At 41.4% G+C, this 13,047-nt stretch overlaps 1 protein-coding gene across 23 annotated transcripts in view; it reads left to right on the top strand.

The window, feature by feature from the left end:
- Positions 1-13,047, top strand: part of LOC129840290 (receptor-type tyrosine-protein phosphatase T-like) — a 448,617-nt gene that overhangs the window by 105,033 nt on the left and 330,537 nt on the right. For all 23 annotated transcript variants that reach the window (XM_055908070.1, XM_055908143.1, XM_055908060.1 and 20 more), the window contains one exon: positions 660-785. In XM_055908070.1, coding sequence (XP_055764045.1) covers positions 660-785 — 126 coding nt within the window. The remainder of the gene's footprint in view (positions 1-659; positions 786-13,047) is intronic.

The following is a 13,047-nucleotide window of genomic DNA, read 5'->3' as shown; positions in this document are numbered from 1 at the left end:
GGATATTTCAGAATGGACATACTGTGGTGTTTTTTTGGGGGGTGGGGGGGGGGGGGGGGGGGGGGGGGGGTTTAAACCCAAGTCAAAATCTGTCTAACAAAAGATCATTGACACCAACTCCCCTCTCATTTTAATGGAATAATAACCCATTCTTGTGCTCTGATTTTCCCATTCAGTAAACAGGCAAGTCATTAACTGCCAATGAGTGTTTAGTCCTTGGCTTATGCAATTTTATAAATTAGATTAAAACCAGAAGCAAGCTTTTCATTTAATTGGAAAAAATATATCCATTCATGTATAATACAACAACTGTATTCCTTGCCACAGTAAACTGTCAAGTCAGCACAGCCTAGATCAATCGATCCACACTCAAAAACACTTAAACTATGGGTGTAATTGAAAAAACAGATAAAGAGATAAAACACAAAAAAAAACTAAGAATTCCCTTTGAATCCTCTCATTGCAATTAAACCACGCGTCTCAAAGAGTACATTTAATTAGACCGAGTTTAGTCTTGCTTTCTCAATCCATGGCTTCTGGCTAGCATGAAGCCTAACGCGCTGGAAAATCATTATTTAGCGGGGATGAAATAATGATGTGAGTATATGGCTTTATCGTGTTTACATATGCAACCCTTCTCTTCTCGTCATGTCCTACAGGCAGTTGTTCGTTTGAAGAGCACTACAGCAGCTGTGGCTACAGTGTGGCCCTGGGGACCAATGGCTTCGCCTGGGAGCAAGTCAACACTTGGGAGAGGCCCACTATGGACGCGGCTGTTCCCACAGGTACACAACGGGGCTTCCTCCTCTCTCCTTCCTTTATTTTGCCCTATCTCCTCTCATCACCCCTTCTTTTTTTGGATGTGTGTGTGTGTCTTGCTTTCGTTAGCACATCTTTCTTTCTTGTCCTCTCGTGGACAATTATATCTGTATTTTGGCTCTCCTCCGCTTTCACTCCCTCTCTCTCTCACAATCTCTCTTTGTTTCTCTCTGACTGATCACCTATGGTAGGGATGTCAGTGTCAGCTCCCCAGCTCCACGGGGTGCCTTCTAGTGTTACGCCACTGACATTAATCCAGTTAGCAGTTGAACACACTGCAACTATGTAACAAATGGCACCCTATTCCCTACATAGTGCACTACTTTTGACCATATCCCTAAGGGTCTTCCTCTGGACCCTGGTGAAAAAGTAGTAAACTATTTAGGCAATAGGGTGTCATTTGGGACACAGGCTGCCAGTACTGTAGTAGAGGCTTGTTATATTTGTCTACTGTGCTGACTGCTGAGCAAATTTCATTGAAGATCGCACAAAGAAGGCATATGGGGCAATTTTTTGCATTTGGTGCAAATTCAGGTCGTGTGAAAATCAGAAGCGCCGAGAACAACGTGATCAAAGTCTCGTTTTTTCGGCATGGCAAAACAGGGTACTTCAGATAAAAATGTGAAAAAAAGGGTCGGTATAAATAAATAAACAACAGGAACCTATTTCACCCATATTCCTTCATATTTGTGTCATCGGGATAGGAGCATCTAATCAAAGGCATCACTGCATGTGTTAATGTGGAGGTAGGTACCTCATGTGCCTGCCCTTCTGTGTGTGTCACCCACAACAGCTGAAATGCATGAGGGACAAGCATCTTCACTGATCGCGCATGGCATTTCATACAATGTACCGTTGAACAATGCTGGACACAGTAGGCTCTACATAAAAAGAGAGTGAGAGCAGTGAGGCTCAGCGACTCAGCAGGGGCTCAGGTGATGAGGTTATTCCCATCAGTGCAAGCTGTCCTCCTTGTCACCAGGGCTCTTTCACCGCTTCAAAAAGAGTGCCGTTCCGAGGGAATGGGTTCAGTTGTGTTTTTCTGTGTTTGTTTTCTTCTCCTTCTTTTTATAATGCTCATGTTTGGCGCCAGGATATTACCTGGGATAGGAGATCGGTTGGTGGCGTTAAGAAGAGGTTGAGCAGTCACACAAAGTCTCTCCGACAGACCAAACTCCTTATAATATTACTTGAAAGCCACAGATGACACGCTGAGTATAAGAGCCTTATCAGGTCTAAGCTCTTTTCAACTCAACTTTCCCACTACTACTCCACGGTTGAGGCATTTTATGGTCAGTTCTATTCTTGGAATAAAGGGGACCTGTCTACTTAAAGGTGTTCAGTCCTGGTGTCAAGACCAAGAAGCAATATTACTTTCTGTCACTGTGACTACTGAAAGTGTATGGGCCGGTTTTCCGTATAGAGGTTAAGCCTAGTCATAGACTCAAAAGAGATTTCAATGGAGGTCCATCACAGAGAATAATTCTTAGTCCAGGACTAAGCCTAATCTTCCTAATCTGTGTCCTGGAAACAAGCCCTATGAGTGCAGATTAAAGTTTGCGACAGTTGACTAGTATGTGATAGTTGTTGACTCAAGGGAATAAAGTAATCTTCTTGCAGTAATCTTCTTGTTCCCATCATGTGCTGTTCCCATCATTAAAAAAATAAAAATAAATGTTTACCCCCTTTTCTCCCCAATGTTCGTGGTATCCAATTGCTAGTAATTACTATCTTGTTTCATCGCTACAACTCCCGTACGGGCTCGGGAAAGACGAAGGTCGAAAGCCATGCGTCCTTCGTAACACAACCCAACCAAGCCGCACTGCTTCTTAACGCAGCGCGCCTCCAACCCGGAAGCCAGCCACACCAATGTGTCGGAGGAAACACCGTGCACCTGGCTCCCTTGGTTAGCGCGCACTGCGCCCGGCCCGCCACAGGAGTCGCTGGTGCGTGATGAGACAAGGATATCCCTACCGGCCAAACCCTCCCAAACCCGGACGACGCTAGGACAATTGTGCGTCGCCCCACGGACCTCCCGGTCGCGGCCGGCTGCGACAGAGCCTGGGCGCGAACCCAGAGTCTCTGGTGGCGGAGCTAGCGCTGCGATGCAGTGCCCTAGACCACTGCGCCACCCAGGAGGCCCTGCTGTTCCCATCATTGAGTCTTAATTTTCCTTTTGTTGATATTTCACTCTTCAAACACTCCAAATGGCACTTTAAATTGGTGGCCGCGGTGGGATTTGTCCGATGTCTCTCAGGGCAATGGGCAAGGTTTCTTCTGTTTGCATGGTGGACTTTGTGTGCAATAGTGCTTCTCAAGAGAGGGGATATACTAATCACTGGTCATGGCTTTTGTTAGAGTCCATTAGGCTCTCGCCGCTACACAGTAGCTACGCTTAGAGTCCTTTTTACACCTCTCTCGCTACAAAAGCAGTATCTAGTGTATAAGGTACAAGTAAATATCACTGTGACGTGACATGTTTTGTTGATTCGTCACTTTTGTCAGAGATTGACTGCAGAGTGATTGCGGACAGGGAGTTTTGGAATTGTTGCGTTCTCCGCCCATTTGCACATCTCTCTGAAATCTGCTCCCACATCTATCTCCATTATTACCTCTTCAAGTGGAGCTCTGGCTGAAAAAAAAAAAAAATCTGAACCAATCACCAGAAACATGGCTGAGGACCGTCATTTTGATGTGACGTGTTTACTCGACTGGGGAAACTGTGGAGTTTGAAGCCTATGCCAAAGGACTCTGGGATTAGTAATGGACATTTGAATTATACGTTGTCAACAGCTCAGTTGCATTAATTCCTTGTGTTATTGGTCTGTGTAAATCTGATGAGGGTAAAGGGGTTAAATTACTCGTCTACTTGTTTTGTTCTTGGTGATGATTTGAGTGCTCGTCTGACTTGCAGACTTGATTGTGTTTCTGATTTGAGCGTGGCAGGCGGGCGAGGGTTGGAAGTGGAGAGGGAGCCGCATTGATAAGAAATTGACAGGGAAAGGGGCCACAGGCACGCTCTCTCTCTCCTCACATACAGTGACCATCTCCTGTCAATGGAGGTAAAATTATTACTCACCATACTCACAGGACCTCTTAACCAGACACGGTAACAATGCTGATTAGATAAGCAGGACGGTTCACAACTCAGCCTTGCTTTTTTGTGCTATTTTTAACAGTCACCCCCAGAATTCACCTGAGCCATAATGGAGGCAGAGTTACGGCCAAAGGTCAAATCGAATGGGTTATTCATTATCACTGAAGTCGGGAAGCTGCACCAGTACCCGGTGGATACCGCAGATCCATGGGGCCTCATCCCAGCTGGATTGAGTGTCACTCTCTCTAATGAGCACATTATTATGAAGATAAATGGATTATCACCTCTTGAGTAAACCCTGAATAAATTAGAGTCTGCGAGGTAGCTGTCATTGTGAGACAGTGTGCTGGGACTAGGAGATAAGAGAAGGATGTGTACCTACAGTCGGTTTCCTAGACAGAGCCCTGGGATAATTCCCCCCCAGCCTCGTTTTTCTTTGAATGTCGGGTTTAGGTCACCTACATGAGACCGCTCGCAGTCAACGAACCCCTTATAGGTTTTATGTTTATTTGTCTGAGAGCAATAGCGTTTTTTATTCGACACTCACTGTTGAGGGATAAAGCGAATGGAAATAATTTTATTTGGACACTCTGATTGATGACTTAACCTCTGCAAGCAAAAAGCCACAAACACAAAGCCACAAATGTGGGTGCCCAGTTGCTGCTGTTTGGTTTTCTAATGAAAAAGAGAATTTATGAAGAAAATCTTACCCAGGCCAGGTAAAATCCAAGAGTCATGTCTGTCTAAGGTTCTTTTGGTGGCAACAGGGAAATGTTCTGATACACATGCACACTTTCAAGCATGCGCATTGCGCACACACACATGCACGCACACAACCACACACACTTCCAGTCTGTGTGAACTTTCCTCCTCTCCCCTCACGCTGCCCTACCAAGACTCCGGTGATAGCCTTCGAGACGGGAAGAAGGGAATCATAACACGCATCAATTTTGGTTTCGCGTTCCCAGGCACTAAAAAGACAATGTGGGCCCATCCTCAGAGCGACGGGCTGCCAATGAAAACCCAGCAGTCTGCTGCCAGGCTCAGAGCACTCCTTCACTTCCCCCCCTTACTCCATCACTGGGGACCCCACACCTCTGAGAATCTCCCTTGCCTATCCTCTTTATCTCTCTTTCCCTCTCTATTTCTCCATCTCTCTCTCTCTTCCTCTCTCTCTACTCTCTCACTCCTCTGTCTGTCTCTCCCCTTTCTGTCTGTCTCTCTCTCGCTCACTCTACCTCCCTCTCCCCCCTCTTTACCTTATCCACTCTCCCTTAAGTCATCACAGCCGATGCTGACCCGTGATTTTCACTCAAGCCTAGTCAGTGTGTGACTCCTCGGCTGACTTACTTACTGTGCTGTACAGTATGTTGTATAATGTCTGTTACAGGTGCATAGGTTTCAATATAAGATTCATAGAATGTTATGTGGGATGTGCACAAGAAGCATTTAGAATGCTGTTTTTGTCTGTGGGTTTGGTATACAAAATGGTAGATAACCTGATTTTAGGCGCACAAGGGTATCAAGGAACGATATCTTAGTCTGACCTCAATATGACAGCAATACAGGGATCCATTTCTGGAAACCTCACTCCCCGAAGAAATTAATTTATATATTGATCCAGCCTCAAAGAATGAAGTCAATTAATTCCATTGTTGGAGGATTTTGTGATGTGAAGTGTGGCCTGTAATAGCAATTACAAGAATTGGAATTGTATTATCATCACACAAAGATAGGTTTCACCACAGATGAATTCCAGATGGGTGTTGGTGAGATTAACTCAGTGATGATATGAGTGTTTAGATCTTTGAAAAAAATCTTCATTTCATTGCCATTGAAGAGATAGTATTGTGGTTTGAAATACAAGATCAATTATAGTCTAATACCAGATTTGACTAGGTTGCACTTCAACCAATGGAATAGTTCCAAAAGTGCAAACTCTGCCCATCTGGCACTTCACGCAGGCTCAGTCAAATACTCATTTTTTAAAAAAAGTAAAACAAATACTATTTGAACCCAGGTCTGCCATACTATGGTTGTAGTTATGGCATCATTGTTAGATTGTATCTTGAAAAAATGTTGGCTAATGACTGGTGTGTGCTATAAGACGGTGTGGTCCATTGAATGGCAAAGTACTTCTCATAACACAGAGAAATCCTGCTCTTTCCCCATCACGACAGCTCACTATCTCCGGCCTATATTGGACTTTGCAACCCCCAGGCCCTTAGCACTACTTCAATGTGGGGTTCTAACTGACATGTCCACTCCTGGATTTGCTTCGGTTCTGCTGGGGTACCTTAAGAGCTCACTGTACAACCAATGAGATGCCACCATCAGTACGCACCCCGCAGCCATATAATAATATTCCTCGTGTGACATGGGGCTAGAGCACCCCGCCAGTCTCAAAGGTGTCTAGGAAGAATGGGCAGCATAAGTCACTCAGCTGCCATTGTTAGACTACAAAACATTTTAAAAGCCACATCATATGGAAGGAATCGGTCCCCAGAGAATATAATACGTTTTACGGTGAGAAAGGGATGGCATTTATGAGCCGACACGCTGATAACAACTAAGTGTTGTATGGTGGGAATGAGCTCTGTTGACATTTAAGGGGCCGCTTTGAAGGAAAAAGTGCATAAGGATGTTTATCATGGATATTCCAATGGATCCTTTGTGTTTCCCCGTTGGTTTATAGAAGTAGGCTACTTGTATATTATACTGATATGTTTTTAAATGATTATGGGGCCATATCTTGAGGATAGGTTGAAAGAATTGACTCCTGTGGTGAAATGTAGTCTGTGTTGACCATCTCACTGTCTTAGTCTTTCATTGCTATCTACTCATAGGTTGCAGTAAAAATGTAATATTAAGAGTGTCATCATCAGTAGCAGAACCAACCCCATCAAAGTATACGTCTGGTTTCATTTGACCTGGAAGCCAATCTGAACCAGCCATAGAGAAACAGTCAAACTGCCAAAGCCAATGCCCTACTTAGCCATCACTACATTCATTAATACAAGTGTGTTCACCATAGCCTGCGCAAACCCACTGCATCAGAATACTACATGCAAAACGATTTAGCGTGAGTAGTAGCAACCCTGAGTGATACAGTGCTAGTGTGAATGCTTGATAGCTTTAATTATACATAATTGCAGTTCTTGACAGTTCTTGATATTACAACCCCACATTAAGTAATTAAACAGAAAAATAATGAATGTTATTAATGTAATCAGGTTTATTTTCCAGTTATAGTTATGCCGTTAGGGATAAATCTAGTGTGATTGGCTTGTTCTGACTGGGCTATAGACAGATGGTTTGGCCTTAGCTGTCTCCATCACTGGCCTCTATGGACAGTAGCGGCCGTGCTGCTCTGAGTAACTGACTAGCTGTCCTTGTTTTAAAGAGGTCTGCATGTCCCCCCAGGTGAACAAGCACAGTTTGTCTCTCCCTCTCCGCTCACTCACTGTCTGCACCACCACCACTACAATATTCCAGTCACACAAACACGCATGCATGCACGCACGCAGTGACAGAGACAGACATACACAGGTACAGAAACACGCGCACACACACAAACAGTGGTGTAGTGGAGGGTATGCTGTATACCCACTTATTTTTCAGTGGGCATTGCGTATGCTTACTTATTAATCCCCATGATTCGTATTAAAATAGTGTAGTGGAGGTATATGCTGTATCAATTAATAAGGCTGATAGAACAGATAGGAATGTTTTGAATTAAAATGTATAAAAAATATTTTTTATTCACATTTTCACCGCAGCAATGTGCATACGGTGGTGGTCAAGCGTGAATGGGAAAAAAAGAGTGATTTGCTTTGTGGGAAAAAACTTGACATTCGCACTGCACATGTGAGCGGTTTCATGGACAGAGATGGAAATATCTGTTAGAAATTGGGAAAGAGTGGAGATCTAAAGATGCAACTATCATGGGTTGCTAATATGACTAGGATAATGCCTTTGGCTGCTAGATAATATGAGAAACTCTTTAAAATAATTGCCTCCACGTTTCTATAGTGGGATTTTGGCTATAGGTTACTTTGAAGCAAGGTAAGACATGTCTGATAGTATGACGTCAACTGTCAAGGTTTCAAACAATTAAGGAACAGGAAAATATAGTGACGCTAATGATAGACCTAACCGTCTTCTGGTAGATGGCTTTCCCAAAAACCTTCTCAATTAAATGTTAATTAGCTATAAAGTAGCCTATGCTTACCTGACAGTGATATCATGATTATTTGTATCAATTCAGTGGCCATTTGTCTTGCAAACTCCATCTCATGTGCTACAGAAACACCACTAACCAAACAACAGTGCTAAGTGCCTGCACACATGAATTAAAAGTGAACTACACTCAAAAAAGCAGTCTCCCATCATGTATTTGTTTATTTAATATCTAGAGTAGAAACAGTTCCTCATTTTTCTCTGAATCTGTTCAGTGGCAGTGCAATAAATGCACGGCGACGTGTGGGACTTAAATCATGCTTAATGAAACAAGTGTTTGCAGCGTTGGCTATCGCTCTCGGCGATAAAGAGGACGGTTCGGCACAGAGTTATGGAAGGGAGCTCCTCCTTTCAGTTTGGAAGATTAACATGATGGAGAGGAGGAGGTGGAGGACTCTGCAAAAGTGGGAATAGTGTTGGGAAGTAGCCTGTTTCTGTGAGAGGGAAATATTCCATGCCTCTCACTCTCACCTCTTGTGCTGTACCCATAGAGTTAGAAGACTCTAGATGAATATAGCCTGTTTTAGCATAGATATTTCCATTGAGGGCTTCCACCATTTTTTAAAGTATTCATCTGGTTGGGGATTCCTATGGGTTGGGAGCGATCAACCAATGATCAGAGCATGTTCTTCTCCAAATTGGGTTGCTTATGGTTAGTAAATGGCTTTAAGCTATATCACCACAACAATGATATAATAAATGGCCCAGCACTGCAGGTGGTGGTAAATCACCAATATTAGCTGTATGCTCGTTTCAAATACAAAAGAAGAAGGAAATGTACTACTTTAAAATGGAGATACATTCAAAAATAAATCGTAAGATTAACGTATTTTAAATTCCAGCATAATCTAAGTGTTTCCATCAAATATAATTCAATCATACAAATCCCAAATAAATTCAATTAATAATATTAACTTGACTTAAGTGGTTCCATCATATGTAATTAAATCATGTAAATCCAACATAAATCAAATCTATAATATTGACCTGATTTTAAATCATTTGGATTACTATAATTTGCTGTTGTCGAACCAATCTATGTTAGTTGTGCCCTTTGCAATTTCGTGTCAAAATTCCATCCAATGACTTTGTGTAAATCATACTCAAACTGGTTAAATAAATCCACCAATAGTCAGACAAAAGGTACCAACATTTAATGCAGTTCCTTCCCACATAACGTAACATTCAGACAGTGCATTTACCAGAGGTTGTAGCGAGGATTCAGTTGAAACAACTTCCAACACATATTCTGTCAACTGCTCCCTTTATCTTCCCAGTAGGTGCTCCTTCAAATTGGGCAGATGCAGGCAACGGTAGACAGGTCTGGCAGATATGATGTTGATATCCGAGGTTGGAATTCATTCTGTTGTCCTTTTGGTACCTCTTAATCTAGCCTACATGTTGAGTCAATGTAATACACAATTACTATTTGCAACAGAAAATGACAAAGGCTTAGCTTTAGGACTATGAAAGTGACTCGTTTTTTCTTAAATCCGCAATCTGGATCCCTGCACAGTCTCATTGAAGATCTTGATCACTTTTCTAGCCTCTCTGGATTAAAACCTAAATATGACAAGTGTACCATATTACGTAGTGGATCATAATTTTTTTTGTTTACACTACCTTGCAGTTTACCAATAAAATGGGTGGATGGTGAAGTAGACATACTTGGTATTCACATCTCAAAAAATAGAATTGAATTTACCATAATTAATTTCAATAGAAAGTTAGCAAAAATAGATATGATTTTGCAACCATGGAGGTAAATACTTGTCTATTTATGGAAAAATAACAGTAATGAACTCACAGTTCACAGTTTACTTACTAATGGCACTGCCTACTCCAGATGACTTGTTTTTAAATCATATGCGCAAAAAATATTTCATTTTATTTGGAATGCTAAGCCAGACAAAATTAAACATGCCTATTTATATAATGAATATGAGATTGGGGGGCAACAATTATTCAATATTAAAGCTTTAAACCTCTCTCTAAAAGCTTCACTTATACATAAATTATACTTCAACCCAAAATGGTTCTCTGACAGATTATTAAGAAAAGCTCATCCTTTGTTAAAAGAATTGCCCTTTTGCCTTCATACAGATTACAATTTCTCATTTCTGACAAATTGAAAATTACATTTTGTTTAACTTCCTGACTGATGTCTTGAGATGTTGCTTCAATATATCCACATCATTTTCCTACCTCATGATGCGATCTATTTTGTGAAGTGCACCAGACCCTCCTGCAGCAAAGCACCCCCACAACATGATGCTGCTACCCCTGTGCTTCACGGTTGGGATGGTGTTCTTCTGCTTGCAAGCATCCCCCTTTTACCTCCAAACATAATGATGGTCATTATGGCCAAACAGTTCTATTTTTGTTTCATCAGACCAGAGGACATTTCTCCAAAAAGTATGACCTTTGTCCCCATGTGCAGTTGCAAACCGTAGTCTAGCTTTATGGCGGTTTTGGTTTTGGAGCTTCCTTGCTGAGCGGCCTTTCAGGTTATGTTGATATAGGACTCGTTTTACTGTGGATATAGATACTTTTGTACCTGTTTCCTCCAGCATCTTCACAAGGTCCTTTGCTGTTGTTCTGGGATTGATTTGCACTTTTCGCACCAAAGTACGTTAATCTCTAGGAGACAGCACGTGTCTCCTTCCTGAGCGGTATGACGGCTGCGTGGTCCCATGCTGTTTATACTTGTGTACTATTGTTTGTACAGATGAACGTGATATGGGATGAACCAGACTTGTGGAGGTCTACTATTTTCTTCTGAGGTCTTGACTGATTTCTTTTGATTTTCCCATGATGTCAAGCAAAGAGGCACTGAGTTTGAAGGTAGGCCTTGAAATACACCCACAGGTACACCTCCCATTGACTCAAATTATGTCAATTAGCCTATCAGAAGCTTCTAAAGCCATGACATAATTTTCTGGAATTTTCCAAGCTATTTAAAGGCACAGTCAACTTAATGTATGTAAACTTCTGATCCACTGGAATTGTGATACAGTGAATTACAAGTGAAATAATCTGTCTATAAACAATTGTTGGAAAAATGTATTGTGTCATTCACAAAGTAGATGTCCTAACCGACTTGTTCACAAACTATTGTTTTTGCAAGAAATTTGTGGAGTGGTTGAAAAACGATTTTAATGACTCCAACCTAAGTGTATGTAAACTTCCGACTTCAACTGTATATGTAGCAAAAAAGATGTAAAAAAAACAAAATATTAAAAGAAAAATAAAAAAATGTTTTTTAGAAGTGCTAAAGTAATCAATGTACATTTAAGGTCCTGAGGGAAGCTCAAGTTGAGTGTATAGATAAGTCCAAACATGGCACATTCGGAATCAAGTTTCCAACATTCCGTTGTCCTAAGCGGTCTTTGGCATCTCTGTTCAGACATCTGCCCTTAATGTCTAGACTAGGGAAAAAATCATTCAGTTGTCTATCAGACTAGTTGACTACTATTTGCAAACTCTCATTCTCCTCCAGTTGTTCACTGAAATTATTTGATTTTGAGCGCTTGGTAGCCACCCTTGCTTTGATAACAGCTTTGCACACGCTTGGCATTCTCTCAACCAGCTTCATGAAGTAGTCACCTGGAATGGATTTAAAGTAACAAGTGTGCCTTGTTAAAAAAGTTAATTTGTGGAATTTCTTTCCTTAATGCTTTTGAGCCAAATCAGTTGTGTTGTGACAAGGTAGGGGTGATATACAGACGATAGCCCTATTTGGTAAAAGTCCAAGTCCATATTATGTCAAGAATATCTCAAATAAGCAAAGAGAAATGACAGACCATCATTACTTTAAGACATGAAGGTCAGTCAATCCGGAATATGTGAAGATCTTTGTTTCTTCAAGTACATTTGCAAAAACCATCAGGTGCTATGATGAAATTGGCTCTCATGAGCAACGCCACATGAAAGGAAGACCCAGAGTTACCTCTGCTGCAGAGGATAAGTTCATTAGAGCTACCAGCCTCAGAAATTGCAGCCCAAATAAATGCTTCACAGAGTGACAGACACATCTCATCTAGAGGTCGACCGATTAATCGGAATGGCCGATTTAATTATGGCCCGATTTCAAGTTTTCATAATAATCGGTAATCTGCATTTTTGGACACCGATTATGGCTGATTACATTGCATCCCACGAGGAAACTGCGTGGCAGGTTGACTACCTGTTATGTGAGTGAAGCAAGGAGCCAAGGTAAGGTGCTAGCTAGCATTAAACTTATCTTATAAAAAACAATCAATCTTAACATAATCACTAGTTAACTACACATGGTTGATGATATTACTAGTTTATCTAACTTGTCCTACGTTGCATATAATCGATGCAGTGCCTGTTAATTTATCATTGAATCACAGCCTACTTCGCCAAACGGGTGATTTAACAAGCGCATTCGCGAAAAAAGCACTGTCGTTGCACCAATGTGTACCTAACCATAAACATCAATGCCCTTCTTAAAATCAATACACAAGTATATATATTTAAACCTGCATATTAAGTTAATATTGCCTGCTAACATGAATTTCTTTTAACTAGGGAAATTGTGTCACTTCTCTTGCGTTCTGTGCAAGCAGAGTCAGGGTATATGCAGCAGTTTGGGCCGCCTGGCTCATTGCGAACTGTGTGAAGACCATTTCTTCCTAACAAAGACCATAATTTGACAGAATTGTACATATTTATGACATAACATTGAAGTTTGTGCAATGTAACAGCGAATATCTAGACTTAGGGTTGCCACCCGTTAGATAAAATACGGAACTGTTCCGTATTTCACGTGTTTTCGAAATGATAGTTTCCGGATTTGACCATATTAATGACATAAGGCTCGTATTTCTGTGTGTTATTATATTATAATTAAGTATATGACTTGATAG

This window comes from Salvelinus fontinalis, chromosome 3 (assembly GCF_029448725.1).
Source record: "Salvelinus fontinalis isolate EN_2023a chromosome 3, ASM2944872v1, whole genome shotgun sequence".
NCBI classification, from domain to species: domain Eukaryota; kingdom Metazoa; phylum Chordata; class Actinopteri; order Salmoniformes; family Salmonidae; genus Salvelinus; species Salvelinus fontinalis.
Note: the sequence above shows the minus strand (reverse complement) of the source record. Positions and strands in the feature narration are given on the sequence as shown.